The following is an 18,991-nucleotide window of genomic DNA, read 5'->3' as shown; positions in this document are numbered from 1 at the left end:
GCCACGTGCTATTCGCTGGTGGAACGGTCGAGAAATGTGCGAAAGCGGATGTATGAACTCTTCAGTGTCAATTGCAGAGTAGTCATGTAGACTTAGATGCGATATACTGCCTTACTTATATCCTCTAGTGTGACAACTGTAAACGTCATATAGGTGCTACACTACGGGATGTTGGCGTACATCAGCAGAATACACTTGCGATGCTAAGTTATATCGTATCAACAACACTGCCTGAAGGTGAAGCGGTATTAACTTCAAAATTAATTTTAAATGAAGTTTCATTTTATTTTATTTATTTATTCCGTTTCATTGTAAGCTGTTACCTATAATTTAAACACGGGCTGTATTGAATCTTATACCCTCCAGTACATATGCATTAGAGAATACATTTCATTCTACACAATACTACCTCCCATCACCAAAAGTATTTCTAATATTAATAATAACATTAATTATTATTATTATTATTTTAAAAAATTACTATGAATAAATCATTCACATACTACCAAACCTATTTCTACTACTACTACTATCATAATTTAATTATTTATCTGCCGCATTCTACAATACACTCCATCGCTCGCCGGTCCGTAGGCATGCCCTGCAGGGTACTCGGGCGCTTGGAGGCAGTTGTGGTTGCACCTGGTTTCTCCATTATTTGTTGGCTCCCTGGAAGGGTTCCCCTGTTCCAAGGGACCATCACTGTTGCTAGTACGGTGTGCAGCCACACGCTGATCCACATGAATCCAGTTCTGGTTCCATGGGTGACGATGTGACGATACACGACCCACGGCTACGTTTCTCTCTGGTTTTGGTACGGTGGCTGCGCATTCGGTGTTGGAAGTTCTTCTGACCCAAATGTTGACCTCAGCTGTTGACCTCTGTTGCGTTGCTTCTCCATCTTCTGCTACAACCTATCGTAGTGCAGTAGACGGGGGGCGGGGGGGGGGGGGGGGTTGTTGCATTGTTTCATAACACAAGTCGCTGCCAAAGCTTTCCTTGAAAGAGCGTCAGCAATGTTGTCCAAGAACTCTCATTCCGTTTCGCAATGCAGTATCTCCTTGACATCGAGTCTTCTCTGGCGATTCAGTTCCTGGCGATCAGTACCAACAGAATCGGCATGCAGCGAATATCCCCAGATATTACGTTCTGGCCAGTAGGCGTCGTAGGGCCCAGGATCACTTACGAAATGTGTAAAGCCTTTTGAGGAATCCAGGTTTTAAATTTGACAGAAGATAGATACGCCTCGCTGTTTGGGCATTGTCCTATTGTTTCTGCCATAGGTGGAGCATCTGATTATGAATTTGCTTCTTCTTTGTGGCCGGTGTTCCTGTTAAGTTCAGCAATACATGATACTGTTCTTTCTTGAGCCAATACATTCACCCTTTTTCCTATCTGGAGACCGAATGGGCACATTCCAAATATTACTTGCAACACCTCAACTGAGACAATGCCAAAATCTCCCTTCAACCGAAGAAGTATTCCACGTTTTGCCCTGTTAACGATCCATGCTAGTTTACGAGCAGAAGTGTGTGGGTCCAAGCAGTCGCACAGTAACCCATTATCATAGTTAGTGTTATGATACGTTCTTATTGTTTGCACTGGCAGCTTATAATCGGCACTGGCGAGACTAATAATTTCGTTTCTGGCTCACTTGCTGGCTCACTTGCTCATTTCCTCAATACGTGCACTATGATTTTGTCGTTAGCCCTAGAAGAGGCTGAAGTATCTGGTGACGAACTTTCTCTTTATGTACTCGTCGCTTAATTTCACGATCGACTCTCTTAAGAGATTTCATTTTAACAGCATGTACAAGGTTTTTTCAAACTAACAATTTGACTCCTTGGCGCAACTGATGTAATTGTTAACGGAGTGTGTTGCATCCATTTATCAGGTTGCTTCTGGAGCTTCCCTCCACAAGAAACATCAGGTTGTCGGCATAAACCACTACTCCTACGACCTCTTATTTATCCTGCAGCTTTCCTAATATCGGGTTGAGTACCCGATCCCAGAAATCAGGGCCACTTGTGGATCCCTATGGGCAGCCTTCTGAAGTTTCGTTTGTTATGGTCTCTCCTGGGCACGACATTGTCACTTCTCTACTTTCACAATGGCTCTTAAAGTAGATCTCAGCGCTCATCCGCAGTCGGAGCCCACCAGTATCGAGGAATCCAGAAAGCGAATCGGTATGTAGGGCTTTGGAGCCACCGGGGTCCTTGTCGTCACCATTTTCGAGATTATCAAATTTGCTTTCTTTCCTGGACAGACTGTACCATCTCCGAAGCATTCTTCCCTATCTTCGTTCCGCAGTTATCTCTGTTCATCCACAACGTTCCCTGCAGTATTCTCTGGAAAGGGAGTATCCACCAGTAACTGTGCAGATTGCCGCCAGTTTTCTGTAGTGCTGCCGTCTGGTTGTTTTAGAGTTGATGAAACTGTCAGAGATTTTATCTTTTGATACACGATTTTACACAGCGTACCCCATGGATGAAGATGTAAGTTACGTATCACGAATCGGTTCCGGATTTTTGTTCTTGTCTGCCGCAGGCGGTCTTTAAGTTGCTGCTTGGCGTGTCTGTATCTGTCCAGTCTGAGAGCTCTTTCTTCCGCCTTGTGGCCTTTCTGGTTGTATCTTCTTGCCCTACTGACTACTGCTCTCAGTCTTTGGAAACCGTCATTCCGCAGTAGTTGTGAACTTCAGCCCGGTTGTCTTTTGACTCGAATTGCGCATTTCATGGTCGTTTATATGAAGTGACGAGTGGAAGAAAAGTGCGAGGGTGAGTCAAATGAAAACCTTAAATATTTTTCAATATTATTTATTGTGCAGAAGTGGTACAAAGCTGTATCACTTTTCAACACAGTCTCCCACGCTCAAAGAAAGACTTCCAGCGTTTACAAAGTGCAGAAATTCCTTTAGAAAAAAAATATATTTTGGTAGTCCGCCCAACCACTCATGCCCAGCGTGGCGTAACTCTTCATCAGAACGGAACTTCTCTCCTTCCATTGCGTCTTTGAGTGGTCCAGACATATGGAAATTACTTGGTGATGAGGAATGGTGCCATTCCTTGCTCCCTCTCTTCGTTTCCGGTCAGTGGAAGTGAACCCAGGTTTCGTGCCCAGTAACGATTCTTGGAAGGAAGCCATCACCTTCTCGTTCAAAGCGCCGAAGAAGTGCTTCACAAGCATCAACACGTCGTTCTCTCATTTCAGGATGTAGGGAAGCAGCCTACTCACGCCTCATAAAATTCTCATCAGGCTTTCCATTATGTGCCAGCCTAGCTCTGACATCATAAATGTTGCGCAATACTTTAAAAATCAAGTAAATAACCTGAAACGGTTCTAGCATATCAGGAGCAATACTAAATCAATATGTGTTGAATATCAGTTCGATAACTTCAACCATTTTCGAAATTTGGACGTTTTTCTGTAAAAATCATTGGCACAACAGAAAAGAGCTAGAGACTTAAAAATTTATATTTAGATTCCTTTTTCGTAATAATTTAATAGGAACAGTACTTTGGATCTCACAAATTAAAATTTTAGTGGAAATTCATGATTTTCTGGGTTTTGTCTTAAAAATTAAGGAAGCAAGATAGATTAAATAGGCGAATAAATAAGGCTAGGATGTTTAAATTTAAGTAGAAGGGAGATCCGCTTTAATCATTAAGATGTGCGAAGTTTCAATTGAATAACTATAAAACTATAGCGATAGCGTATCTCCAAAGGGCAAGTTCGGAGCTCGACTACTGCGTGTAGTGTAATTAAATTAATTCTCTCGCACAAAATATTTGACTTAGCCACGTCAGACTTTTATTATGATTACTTACCTGTGTGCTGAATGCACATTTAAATTGAGAGCTTCATCGGCCATCAGCAAAGGAAGCGATGATTTATTCAATAACTTAAAGTGGTGCATTACTAGCCCAGCGCCTAGTCGGGAGAGCCGATTTGATCAGGCGTTCCCTTAGCCGTCCGCACCGCGGCTTTGTATATAAGAACGCTGTGCGAGGAAGAAAGGCCCCAGTTCTCTCCAGACGCTGAATAGCACACCACCTGTGCCAGGAGTCGCGTCGCGTTGGTATCATTGCTATAAACAGCCTCGGATGCCGTATTAAGTTACTCGGGATACGCATAACCATGAAATCATTTTCGAGTGAAGTGTTAATTCTGGGATGACTTTAATGATATATCTTCAGCTTGCGTATGTCGTATTTTCACGTGCCGCCGCGGGACAAACATTCTACCATTATTTAGCGTGGCTGTTTGATGAACATTATCATCAAATTATGGCGAGCATTCACTTAAACCTTTAATTTGAACAGTTATAGTTGCATCAGCGCATTAGACTCTGAGCTGCTCTGGTAGTTGGATTGTGTGGTTTCTTTTTATTTTCATCTGTGACTTTCAGAATATAGCGAACGTTTTTACAGGATCGTTTTTGATTATGAATCCCAGACAATTTCCTAATTCCTCAGAGCTATAAGCTGTAGCTATAAGTGTATTTCTCAGATGAAGTGGGCACTAGGAATTCTAATTACAGGCTTCACATTTTGCTAATCACTTTCTGGTTGCCAATATTGTAGTTAGAGAGCCAGTGTTGAGAACAGCAAAAGACAGCATAAATAATAGAAACATTTATATAACAATTAATTCCACCCGCCACCCCACATATGGTTAAACGGCAGGGAAATGCATCTTTTCTGCATTACATTACATTCTACATTTTAAATAACATCACTCCACCTGCCGCCCCACAATTGGTGCATTGGCAAGGAAATGCATTCTTTACTACATTACAAACTAAACAATATATAAACATCACTCCACCAGCCGCCCCACATATGGTGCATCGGCCGGGAAATGCATCTTTTCTACATTACAATTCTACACTATACATACATATATTAACAACTAAAATCCACCTCGCCGCCCCACAACTGGTGCATCGGCCAGGAAATGCATCTTTTCTTCTTTACATTCTACATAATACAAAACAGTTTAAATAACTACATTCATTCAACCAGCCACCCCACATATGGTGCATCGGCCGGGAACGAAACTGAGTAAAAGTGAAAGTGATTTTTAAATATTTGGGAGTGAAATGCGACACGCAACTGAGTAATAGAACAGTGATAGTGTTACGTGTGCACGTGGACGACGCAATTGGATTAACAACGCATCTGAATTGACGGAGCTGGCACTGAGTCTAGCGGCGCTGCCGGCATCGCGAGAAGCCTATTTCGCTTCACCGCAGTCGTCCACCGGAGCAACCGGAGTCGCGCCTGCAGTTGCGGGCCACGAAAACACACAACCGCCGTCGGATTGCCGTCTGCAGATCAACGCGCTGCATCGCATCAGTAATCCTGGTACGCCGCGCCGGCAAAGCCATACGTCGTGCAGAAGGAACTAAGTTAAGTGAAAAGCTGTTAAAAATTTTACTAACCTGCACTAAAAGACTGTCGGCGATAGAACCGCCAGAAGAAACTGAGGTTAAACTTAAATCAGAACCTATGTCTGTTGAGGGAACTGTAAATCTAGACAACGGTTCAGGTGTAAATATGCATGAAAATAGTAATGTTAAAGTGAAATATGAAGTATTGTCTCCTGACAGTAGTGTGAAAAGGGGCAGTGATTCAATAATATAGACCCCTGTAGTAAAGCAGAAATCAGAAATTGTTAATTTATTGGATGATAGTTTATCTGATGAGTTAAAAACGAAACAGTCATCAGAGGTGGTAGAGTTTAAAAAGGATAAGTTAGATATGACTGATCAATCAGAAGTTTCATTTAGTTTTGATGATTCGGGTGTTGGTGATAGTTTTTCGTCACCTGAGTGTGATAAAAAACCAGCTAGTGAGCAACCCAAAGATACTAGAGCTATTGATTTAAATGTTATATTACAAGCAATAGCTGCCAGTAATGCAAAATTGTCAGCCAGTAATGCTGAATTAAAGTATGAGATTGTGGCCAGCCAAACCAATTTTAATAAACAGTTTGAGGCAATGGACAATAAATTAGAATCCAATAAAGCTGAATTAGAATCTTCCTTCAAGACTGGCTGCAATAAGTTGAAAGAGGATCTGGACAGTTTAAATTATAAAATCGATTACATCCATGAGGATATTAAGAAAAAGTTTGCACAACAATTTTCTGAAATGTATAAAACAGTAAAATCCAAAGTTGCTGAGGTTCGCAAAGACTTCCAAATGGAAGATGCGAAGCTGGAGCACAAGTTAACAGAAAAGATCGAGGCGGAATCTGAACTGTGCTCAGATAGGTTTAAAGATGTTAATATAAAAGTAAACATATGTCAATCAGAAGTAGACGCAGTCAAAACTGATACTACTCATATTGTGTAAAGAGTAGATAATGTTGAAATGAGAGTAGAAAATATTAGTACTAACATTGCTAACATTGAGAATAAAGTAGCTTAAGGAACTTCTGGTAATGGTAATATACAACAAGTTGTAGCTGCAAAAGCCGCTTTTATCGGGTGTCGGCAGTTCTTGCGGTTTGATGCGGATAAAAATATCCACCCGCTAGATTTCTGGAACGATTTCGAAGAGGTGATTCCACCAACTTTGTCTGAACGAGAGAAAATCTCATTTATTAGAAGCCATTTAGCAGGTGACGCCATGTGTTGGTCATCTGATGTTATGTTGAAGTGTAAAACACTAGCGGAATTTAAAACAGCTTTCATTAGTGAGTATTGGTCTAGCAATAAGCAAAATGAAGTGTTGAGAGAAATTTGGAGTGGAAAACGCTTCAATGCAGGCAAGGAATCTATTAAAGAGTTTGCTAGGTCATGGATCTCACGTTACTCACATTTGGCGGAAAAGCTGAAACCTGAAATGATAATACTAGGTCTTGATGCCAAACTGCCATGGTATTGGCAAACTAGAATTATATTTGCCCCTAGAGACAATTTTGATCGTTTCATTGAATATTTGGAACGTGTAGAGCCTGTGGCTGCCAATGAGGAGCAAGCACGTAATAACAGAAATGGTAATAACACTAGTAGTAATTTTAAGAACGAGCAGAAGGGCAGTGTAAACATCAGAACATCCTAAGAGAGGTAGGAATTGGAGAAATAATTATCAGAACCAACAATGGCGTCCAAATGATAATCATTTTGTTCCGAACAAAATTATGCAGACAAACAACAGTGCGGAAAGCAATGCTGTGCCAGTTAATTATAATGGAAATAGAGGAAACAGTAGTAGGCTGAGGCAGAAAAACTAGTTCCCGTCTATGAGGACACTGGCGCTCACCAGGCGGTTGCTTTCCTAAGCCAGTAATTACAGTAATTGGTAAGACAGATCAGAATACTCAGACTGAACATGTGGATGTAGGGTCGGCAGCATCTAAGGATACAGTAGAAATATTAGATCACTCACAGTATTTGATAGATACCGTGTTGGAGACGCTTTCTAAGTGGGAAGAGGAAGAGAAGGCGCAGCAGTGTAACGGTAGCGAAGAGCCACAAAATACTGAATTGTCAGGTGAAGAAGCAGAAGAAATTCATGCTTATATTTACGATGAGGATGATGTGCTCTTATCTAAAGTGCCTGTGCAGGATGTTGATACTGTACTAATAGATTTAGGACAGGAGGTAACTGAGAGTGTAGAGGATAGCCTGTTGGGGGTCGATGAACCCAGTAGCTGTGACCAGTTGTCACTTGAGAAGGAACCCGACGATAATAATGAAAGTGGTTTAGCTGTAACTAGTGTTATGCCCGGTCTGGAGGCGCGAATCGCTCAGACTACAGTAATTTGGGTCATATTCAGCAAACTAAATGTAATGAAGTCGTGCGGTGTTTCGATTTGAAATTAATAGACCGACTGGAAAAGGCAGCTGAAAATGTATTTCAGGAAACCCCTACACACTTTGACCTAAATGTAATAAAGACAGATGTCGATTACTTTAGTTGGAGACAAATCCAAAAGGAACTATTGTATGAGTTTGAGGAACCACCTGTACAAACTAGAATAAGCCACCCTATAACAATAATGAATATGTTGGGTGTCAATGTACGTTGTCTCTTAGACAGTGGAAGTGAGGTGAGTGCGATATCTCAGTCCTTCTTTGATTCATTACCTGGTAAAGACAAGCTTGCAGTAATGAGGGTATCAGGACTAAGAATAATTGGTGCTACTGGCAAGGTGTCAAAAACGGTAAAACAAGAAGCTTTGCTGCCCTTTGACATTAATGGTAATTTAATTGTTCATCCATGCTTAATTTAAATAATCTTAGTATTGAGGTTTTAATGGGTATAGATTTCTTGTCGAAATAGTAGAGTATTGTTGATTTTGAAAGAAGCCAGTTAAAAATGGTCTTGCCGATAACCGGAGTAATTACAGTACCTTTTGTGATAAACATGTAGTAACTAATGATGAAACTTGGGAACTGCCTATACGAGTTCTGAAAAATAGGGGATATTGGGACGAAGGTGTTAATTTTAGTAAAAGTAAGCTAAACACAGAAGAAGAATAAGCAATTATTTTGGACAAAACACACTCCTGGAAATGGAAAAAAGAACACATTGACACCGGTGTGTCAGACCCACCATACTTGCTCCGGACACTGCGAGAGGGCTGTACAAGCAATGATCACACGCACGGCACAGCGGACACACCAGGAACCGCGGTGTTGGCCGTCGAATGGCGCTAGCTGCTCAGCATTTGTGCACCGCCGCCGTCAGTGTCAGCCAGTTTGCCGTAGCATACGGAGCTCCATCGCAGTCTTTAACACTGGTAGCATGCCGCGACAGCGTGGACGTGAACCGTATGTGCAGTTGACGGACTTTGAGCGAGGGCGTATAGTGGGCATGCGGGAGGCCGGGTGGACGTACCGCCGAATTGCTCAACACGTGGGGCGTGAGGTCTCCACAGTACATCGATGTTGTCGCCAGTGGTCGGCGGAAGTTGCACGTGCCCGTCGACCTGGGACCGGACCGCAGCGACGCACGGATGCACGCCAAGACCGTAGGATCCTACGCAGTGCCGTAGGGGACCGCACCGCCACTTCTCAGCAAATTAGGGACACTGTTGCTCCTGGGGTATCGGCGAGGACCATTCGCAACCGTCTCCATGAAGCTGGGCTACGGTCCCGCACACCGTTAGGCCGTCTTCCGCTCACGCCCCAACATCGTGCAGCCCGCCTCCAGTGGTGTCGCGACAGGCGTGAATGGAGGGACGAATGGAGACGTGTCGTCTTCAGCGATGAGAGTCGCTTCTGCCTTGGTGCCAATGATGGTCGTATGCGTGTTTGGCGCTGTGCAGGTGAGCGCCACAATCAGGACTGCATACGACCGAGGCACACAGGGCCAACACCCGGCATCATGGTGTGGGGAGCGATCTCCTACACTGGCCGTACACCACTGGTGATCGTCGAGGGGACACTGAATAGTGCACGGTACATCCAAACCGTCATCGAACCCATCGTTCTACCATTCCTAGACCCGCAAGGGAACTTGCTGCTCCAACAGGACAATGCACGTCCGCATGTATCCCGTGCCACCCAACGTGCTCTAGAAGGTGTAAGTCAACTACCCTGGCCAGCAAGATCTCCGGATCTGTCCCCCATTGAGCATGTTTGGGACTGGATGAAGCGTCGTCTCACGCGGTCTGCACGTCCAGCACGAACACTGGTCCTACTGAGGCGCCAGGTGGAAATGGCATGGCAAGCCGTTCCACAGGACTACATCCAGCATCTCTACGATCGTCTCCATGGGAGAATAGCAGCCTGCATTGCTGCGAAAGGTGGATATACACTGTACTAGTGCCGACATTGTGCATGCTCTGTTGCCTGTGTCTATATGCCTGTGGTTCTGTCAGTGTGATCATGTGATGTATCTGACCCCAGGAATGTGTCAATAAAGTTTCCCCTTCCTGGGACAATGAATTCACGGTGTTCTTATTTCAATTTCCAGGAGTGTAGAAGCTAAATTGCAGGAAATCGATAAAATTTCAGCTAATCAGAAGGAAGAACTAAGACAGGTTTTAAAAAGGCATCAGAAGGTATTTTCAAATCGACCTGGAGTGGTCAAAGGTTATGAGTGAATTCTGTAGGGAGGAGGTTGTTCTGTAACCTCTACACAATGTGGCAGCTGTGCAGTCCCAGCTGTGTGAGATCTTCTTTACCATTTCAGATCTCACTCATTCTTCATCTTTTCTATCCACCAAAATTTCGGCTCTTACTCTCAAATACTAAAATCTTCCGGTATGACTATCAAGCCAATAATAAACTAATGAATTCTGTAGGGAGGAGGTTGTTCTGTAACCTCTACAGTGTGGCAGCTGTGCAGCCCCAGCTGTGTGAGGTCTTCTTTCCTTTTCAGGTCTCACGCACTCTTCATCTTTTCTATCCACCTAAAATTGCGACCTCTTCTTTCCAACACATTAAATTTTCCGTTATGGTTATCAAACCAATAATAAACTAATGAATTCTGTAGGGAGGAGGTTGTTCTGTAACCTCTACACAGTGTGGCAGCTGTGCAGTTCCAGCTGCGTGAGATCTTCTTTCCATTCCAGGTCTCACTTACTCTTCATCTTTCCTATCCACAAAAATTTCGACCCCTTCTTTCCAATACAAAAATTTTCTGAAATCAATGAATTCTGTAGGGAGGAGGTTGTTCTGTAACCTCTACACAGTGTGGCAGCTGTGCAGTTCCAGCTGTGTGAGATCTTCTTTCCATTCCAGGTCTCACTCACTCTTCATCTTTCCTATCCACAAAAATTTCGACCCCTTCTTTCCAATATGAAAATTTTCTGAAACCAATGTATTCTGTAGGGAGGAGGTTGTTCTGTAACCTCTACACAGGGTGGCAGCTGTGCAGTCCCAGCTGTGTGAGATCTTCTTTCCTTTTCAGGTCTCACTCTCTTCATCTTTCCTATCTACAAAAATTTCGACTCCTTCTTTGCAATACTAAAATTTTCTGTCATGGCTATCAAGTCATGAGTTCTGTAACCATTCTATCCACCGATTAGTGAAGAAAATACCTAATGTGACAAACCTAACAGTGACATAAATGATAGAGAAGTATGACATAATTAAGATATAAATGTATTTGAGTAACAAATATGTATAGAACCCTGGTAATATTATAAGTACAAAGTTGTTGTTTTATTGGAAATGATCCACCAACAGTAATTTAAAAAGATATACAAATTCGTGTACAAGCAGGATCTGAAGTGGCAGTGAAACCTATTATATGCTGTAGAGCTAACTAATTAATAGTCAAAGAGAGTGCTTAGTGTTATGAAAAATATGCAGATAAGTTGTAAGAATGAACTCACCTTGTGTAGCAAGGAATGGCAGTGTAACAGAATTGAACAGTGTTTGTGGTTGAGACGTGAAGGACACGTCTTTGAAATATTTATAAGGTTGGAGCTGGCCGTTATTTGGTGTAGTGTGTGGCAGGACACACCTACATGTATTGAGGTTATGAGTTGGAGGCGTGAATGCGACCATAGGAACCCTTATGTTAGATGGGGCAGTGCAGCTCATGGTGTCCTTTAGGTTTAAGGAATTTAGCATTACGCTCGGCCATAATTACTTAATGCACTTTAGTGGTAGGTCGAGAGAGACTATCTGTGGTTTCAGCGTCCGATCGAGTGGAAATGGAGTGCCACGTGAGCAAACTGATCAGCTGCAGTACACTATAGATATGAAATAAATGTGCTATCCTATGCTTTAAATGTTAATGGAGTGAGGGTTAAATAAGTACATACACTAGCAACATAATTGAATAACATAATGGCAGACGTGAAACATTATTTATAGCTCAGCATAAATACACTTCGATGAAGTAAGTACCTAATTGCAGATGTGGAAATGACACAGCAGCAGAGGACCAATAAGTGGATTTAGTAGTCAACTAAACGTAGTGTGTTTTGAACACGCAGAACTGTACTATTACCACAAGTTACTCACATGTACAAAGAAGCTGAGAAGACAACTACTAATTAAATATACTCATACTATCTCTAAGAATAAGGTAATCGAAGATGAGTCAGCTAAGTGAACAAAATATAAATGTATCAGGAATGTACCGAGCATTGGTTCAGTGTTCCAGCCCAGAAATAATAAATTGAGATTAAATAGGATTTATGATTGTATGCCTTGAGCATAAATTTTCTCTAGTACGTGACTAACAGAGTTTTGAGCCATTTGTTTACCGATTTTATGACAGTTAAGTAACCGCGAGAGTAAAATTGAAAAAGTTCTGTTAACTTTGTTCCAGTAACATATTGAAAGATAAAATGTATATATCCCCATTTCATTGCGACCCACCCTTAGATATTAAGTGAACAGAGTCTGAGGCACTCTTTTTGTTTGTTCTACAGGACAAACCAGATAATGGCAGCCTGGTAGCTGCGTGAAAGCGTGGAGTGACTTGGACACAACTCACAGTGACCCCTCCCCTTTCCCCATGTAATTTAGAGTGAACGTGAAGGACGCATAGCATCTTCCCCTCCTCTACCCTTGTGAATGGAAGAACGCCAGCCAAAGCGGCTACAACCACGTGTGTAAAAATGAAATTGTCATGATTGTGAAATTTTCTTTCAGGTTTAGAAAAGACTGCTAAGATATAATTATCTGTTTATGTATCATGAATAACTGTGTTATTTTCTTTGAATTTGTATATGTAAAAATGTACTGAATGGATTTAAGATTTTCATAATTTTACATATTTTATGTGTTTGTCTGTCTAAGGCAATATGTATGCCAAAGTGTTTCATTGACTCTGCTTCAGAGGCAGTGAACATGCCAGCAACTTAAATAATTGAAGTAGGTAATCAGTTTTCTTTCGATGTTTTTATATGTTTACATTTAAATTTTAATTTTCATAGTGAGTTAAGCTGTACTCTTGCTTCCCTTTTTGTAATTAAATTTTTTTTCGTTCATTAACATTCAAAAAAAAAATTTTAGTAGAGGGTGATGTAGGGAAGCAGCCTACTCACGCCTTATAAAATTCTCATCAGGCTTTCCATTGTGTGCCAGCCTAGCTCTAACGTCATAAATGTTGCGCAATACTTTAAAAATCAAGTAAATAACCTTAAACGGTTCTAGCATGTCAGGAGCAATACTAAATCAATATGTGTTGAATATCAGTTCGATAACTTTAACCATTTTCGAAATATGGACGTTTTTTTGTAAAAATCATTGGCACAATAGAAAAGAGCTAGAGACTTAAAAATTTATATTTAGATTCCTTTTTCATAATAATTTAATAGAAACAGTACTTTGGATCTCACAAATTAAAATTTTAGTGGAAATTCATGATTTTCTGGGTTTTGTCTTAAAAATTAAGGAAGCAAGATAGATTAAGTAGGCGAATAAATAAGGCTAGGATGTTTAAATTTAAGTAGAAGGGAGATCCACTTTAATCATTAAGATGTGAGAAGTTTCAATTGAATAACTATAAAACTATAGCGATAACGTATCTCCAAAGGGCAAGTTCAGAGCTCGACTACTGCGTGTAGTGTAATTAAATTAATTCTCTCGCACAAAATATTTGACTTAGCCACGTCAGACTTTTATTATGATTACTTACCTGTGTGCTGAATGCACATTTAAATTGAGAGCTTCATCGGCCAGCAGCAAAGGAAGCGATGATTTATTCAATAACTTAAAGTGGTGCATTACTAGCCCAGCACCTAGTCGGGAGAGCCGATTTGATCAGGCGTTCCCTTAGCCGTCCGCACCGCGGCTTTATATATAAGAACGCTGCGCGAGGAAGAAAGGCTCCAGTTCTCTCCAGACGCTGAATAGCACACCACCTGTGCCAGGAGTCGCGTCGCATCGGTATCATTGCTATAAACAGCCTCGGATGCCGTAGTAAGTTACTCGGGATACGCGCAACGACGAAATCATTTTCTAGTGAAGTGTTAATTCTGGGATGACTTTAATGATATATCTTCAGCTTGCGTATGTCGTATTTTCACGTGCCGCCGCGGGACAAACATTCTACCATTATTTAGCGTGGCGTTTGATGAACATTATCATCAAATTATGGCGAGCATTCACTTAAACCTTTAATTTGAACAGTTATAGTTGCATCAGCGCATTAGACTCTGAGCTGCTCTGGTAGTTGGATTGTGTGGTTTCTTTTTATTTTCATCTGTGACTTTCAGAATATAGCGAACGTTTTTACAGGATCGTTTTTGATTATGAATCCCAGACAATTTCCTAATTCCTCAGAGCTATAAGCTATAACTATAAGTGTATTTCTCAGATGAAGTGGGCACTAGGAATTCTAATTACAGGCTTCACGTTTTGCTAATCACTTTCTGGTTGCCAATATTGTAGTTAGAGAGCCAGTGTTGAGAACTGCAAAAGACAGCATAAATAATAGAAACATTTATATAACAATTAATTCCACCCGCCACCCCACATATGGTTAAACGGCAGGGAAATGCATCTTTTCTGCATTACATTACATTCTACATTTTAAATAACTTCACTCCACCCGCCGCCCCACAATTGGTGCATCGGCAATGAAATGCATTCTTTACTACATTACAAACTAAACAATATATAAACATCACTCCATCCACCGCCCCCAAGGAGTCAGCTGCCGTGGCACCCATCTTGCAGACACTTTGTGAAACTGGAGCACATCATGCACACTGTGGTGTGCTGATCCATGATTAATCTGTAAACATGATGCAATGTCATTCAGTGTCACTCGGCGGTTTTCCTTCACTATGGCTTCAACTGCTGCAATGTTCTGTGGAGTCACAACTCGTTGTGCCTGACCTGGACGAGGATCATGTTCAAAAAAAATGGTTCCCCTAGAACTTAGAACTACTTAAACCTAACTAACCTAAAGGACATCACACACATCCATGCCCGAGGCAGGATTCGAACCTGCGACCGTAACGGTCGCGCAGTTCCAGACTGTAGCGCCTACAACCACCCTGGCCGGCGGAGCATCTTCCACTGAAGTCACACCATTTGCGAACTTGTAGACTTGCTGCTGTGACAAACATGCATCATCGTACTGAACCTTCATTCGTCAATGAATTTCAGTAGGTTTCACACCGTCACTACGCAAAAACCGAATCACAGAACGTTGTTCTTCCCTGGTGCAATTCCCAAGTGGGGCGGCCATCTTTATAATGATACTGCAACGGTATGTGTGCATCTGCACTATGCTGCCAGCTACAACCCATTCTACACTATATTTGTAGCATGCTTACCAAAATACAGGATAACGGTGCGAAATTTCGATTTGTTATTACAAATTTAAGATTCAAATGGCTCTGAGTACTATGGGACTTAAAATCTATGGTCATCAGTCCCCTAGAACTTAGAACTACTTAAACCTAACTAACGTAAGAGCATCACAAACACCCAGCCATCACGAGGCAGAGAAAATCCCTCACCCCGTCGGGAATCGAACCCGGTAACCCGCGCGTGGAAAACGAGAACGCTACCGCACGACCACGAGCTGCGGACACAAATTTAAGGTTTTCATTTGAATTACCCTCGTAGTAGTACATAATAAAAGTAGTACATAATAGAAAGGATAACAGATAGCTGAATACCATTTACATGCCACGACACGCTAAAAATATTGTTACGGTCACAACGTTTATAGGGCGCGGATGCGGGCAGCGTTACAAACGTACCGTTCCCGGGGACGCATGGGCTGGAGGGAGATAGCTAAATAAGCCGCATCCTCGGACACAGGACTGCGCGGCAAAACAATCGCTCGCATGACAAACAGAGGCCGCGTGGACGGACGCCGGTGGTGTAGGTGGAGGAGGGGGTGAAGGCGTGGGTGGGTGTCGTGTGGTCCTCGTCCTTCCTTCACCCGCCTGAAGGGAAAGGAGCGGGCCTGGCCCGCCGGGCAGAGGCGGGGGTGTAGCTGGGGGCCGTGGCGGCGGGACCGGGGCGTGCCGCCTTTGCCACAAAGAGAATATTCGCGCGGCGGCGCCGAGTTCAATTTGCACGCGGCTGCCTTTTGTAATTGGATGAGCACGTGAGGGGTTTACGTAGCTAATTTCGCAAACAGCCGGCGGCTCAGGCGACACCTGCGCGGGCCGCGCCGAGCCGGGGCGTGAGCTGAATACACACAGCGCGGCCCGGCTCGGCTCCGTGCGGCGGCCTTCAGCAGACGCCGCGGCGCCAGCAACAACATTGATACAGCGGCGGCCGGCCGAGGCGGGCAGCGAGCAGCGCCGAGGGCTGCCGTCGTGCCGTCTGAGGCACCGCCTGCTGCCCGCCTGCCTGCCTGCCTGCAAGCACTGTACTCTCACGGCGGTTCAGCTGCTGCTAGCAGTTTCCAGTGTAGGAACTCCTTTGGAACAATTACTAAGGGTCCCGTACGGGCAACATTTTCTACTCACAAGGGAACCACCAGACTTGTTAATCACGGATGTTAATGAGCCTCCACAACTTCTGCTAATTTATTTTCCGAGGCGCCGGCGGAGACTAGCAAAGCTAGGGTCGCCGCACGCCAGCAGTGGGAAGGTACTGCGGCGCGTGACGTAATCATGCAGCTCTGAGTTGCGTAACAGCTATCGAGAAGCGCGACTGACAGAGATGCACGGGACGCCTCACACAGAAAGTATCTCAGGGTACCCCTGAGAACTACAACTCTAGGAACCGCATATCGGCTTTTGGCAAGATCAGTGTGCAGTTTTTTCAAGGTCGTAGACGTTATTTATGATAATACAGAGTCAAATCACCTATAACAATAACACTCCTACATATACTGTCACCGTAGATACCCTCTGACTCACAAACTTAACAATGATTGAGAGTCCTAACGACCTTTACGAACAATGACGTAGCTTCACTTGTTTGTGGTTGGATTACCGTGGCTATTGGTCGCTGTGGTGGTACTGAAAGTTTCGGTGGTCTGCAATATTTCAATATTCGTGATGTTATTGCCTACTGTACTGTTGAGGCGAGAGAGGTATACTGGAAGGACATTCGTACGTCTTATTTTACTTCTAGTATGACTCTTGTCGTTATTACTCTCAAATACAGAAACATTGGTGAGTCGGAGGCTATCTATGTACGGTTTAAAGATAACCACGTATATAGGAGTGTCAATAGTGTAGGTAATATGACACTGTATTATCATAAGTAGTGTCTATGGCTTCTGAAGAAGAGAAATTTGTTAACATCGGGTATAGATTTAAGTGTCAGGAAGTCGTTTCTGAAAGTATTTGTATGGAGTGTAGCCATGTATGGAAGTGAAACATGGACGATAAATAGTTTAGACAAGAAGAGAATAGAAGCTTTCGAAATGTGGTGCTACAGAAGAATGCTGAAGATTAGATGGTTAGATCACATAACTAATGAGGAGGTATTGAATAGAATTGGAGAGAAGAGAAACTTGTGGCACAACTTGACTAGGAGAAGGGTTCAGTCGATATGACATATTATGAGGCATCAAGGGATCACCAGTTTAGTATTGGAGGGCAGTGTGGAGGGTAAAAATCGTAGAGGCAGACCAAGAGATGAATATTCTAAACAGATTCAGAAGGATGTAGGTTGCTGTAGGTACTGGGAGATGAAGAACCTTGCACAGGATAAAGTAGCATGGAGAGCTGCATCAAACCACTCTCTGGACTGAAGACCACAACAACAATGTCTATGACCTGAAAACAGTCTCTACATTGAGTTTGCCTAAGCTGTAGATTTCACAAGGAAACATCACCAAATCGATCTTATATTTTAAGAAGAAAAAAGCAGACGTACAAGATATCAGACCCAGTAATCTATCGCACGCGAAAATTTGGGCCATTATTCTGATATTACGCAGTTACGACTTTCTCAAGGTACAGCTTTTAAATACGAGCGCGCCTTTCTTGTTTAGCCCTCTCTCCGCTCGACAGTGCTCGCTTACTGCCAGAGCGCTAAGTACTGCTCAGCATAATGACAACCAAGCCCTCCTATTGAATAATAGCTCAAATCCTGCAAATGTATATCACTTTAACAGAATCAGCCTTCCAATCCAAAGAAAATAACGCAGGAGACTGTTGTTAACGATTAAATATTGCTGTTCAACTACCTTAATGACATTCATTCGTCTCATTCATCTATGCTGCATTTATGAACCACAACACAAAACGGTTAAAAACAAGGAGGTTTCTGGAATTGTCTACGTGTTAGAAATGCACACAATGAACAAAGCACGTTACCAATGTCAAAACAGTAACCGGCGGAGGTGCGAGTCCTTCCTCACGCATCGGTGTCTGTGTGTTTGTCCTTAGGATAATTTATGTTAAAGTAGTGTGTAAGCTTAGGGACTGATGACCTCAGCAGTTAAGTCGCATAAGATTTCACACACATTTGAACACTTTTTTTCAAAAAAGTGTGTCACTCGTTGTTCAAAGTGATCTGGCTCGTCATTGATGTAACCGCTTTGATACCAGGGTTACTGGAAGACTACCCCAAATACTGGTACATGTAACTGCCTGTAAAGAAGAGACTGCGTTCGAAGGATGTTTTTACGTTGGTCGAAGCTCACATCGATGCCCAGAACTGATGTCGAGATGGTAAACATTAGTTGGTAAACCTGTGGAAAAAATCACCGAATACGCGAAAGCCAACCTGCAACCACAGATATGGTAATGCCGGCTAATTCTCGACACCTAGTGATCCATAAACATGCTACCTTTCCTTCTATGATACATCGCCTGTTATCCATCCGCATGAGTTAAGACAACCTCCGAATGGACTTAATGCCATCAAACAAACAGCATCTAAAAATGGCTGTCCTCCTGCCTTAGTGGACTTCATAATGCACAAAAAGCAGAAACAACAGGTTTAGACTCTTCTCAATCTGTCTTTGGCCCACCACCTGAAGACTGTAATAAATAGCGCACAGTTCCATACTTAGGAAAAGTCTCCCTAGATGTAGCCAGAAAGCTTAAATCCAGGAATGTAAAAACATCGTTTCTTGTGCACGACACTGACGGACACTTTTTGCCCAATTTGTAAACGGAGCACTCCAGCTTTGGCAAC

General features: G+C 42.8%; 1 protein-coding gene across 1 annotated transcript in view; it reads right to left on the bottom strand.

The window, feature by feature from the left end:
- LOC126481826 (WAS/WASL-interacting protein family member 3-like) overlaps positions 1-18,991 on the bottom strand; it is a 56,218-nt gene that overhangs the window by 2,651 nt on the left and 34,576 nt on the right. The window contains exon 3 of the mRNA XM_050105785.1: positions 15,736-16,244. Within this exon, the coding sequence (XP_049961742.1) occupies positions 15,736-16,244 (509 nt within the window). The remainder of the gene's footprint in view (positions 1-15,735; positions 16,245-18,991) is intronic.

The sequence above is a fragment of the Schistocerca serialis genome, chromosome 5, assembly GCF_023864345.2.
Source record: "Schistocerca serialis cubense isolate TAMUIC-IGC-003099 chromosome 5, iqSchSeri2.2, whole genome shotgun sequence".
Taxonomy (NCBI): Eukaryota; Metazoa; Arthropoda; class Insecta; order Orthoptera; family Acrididae; genus Schistocerca; species Schistocerca serialis.
This window is presented reverse-complemented; position numbering and strand designations above follow the sequence as displayed.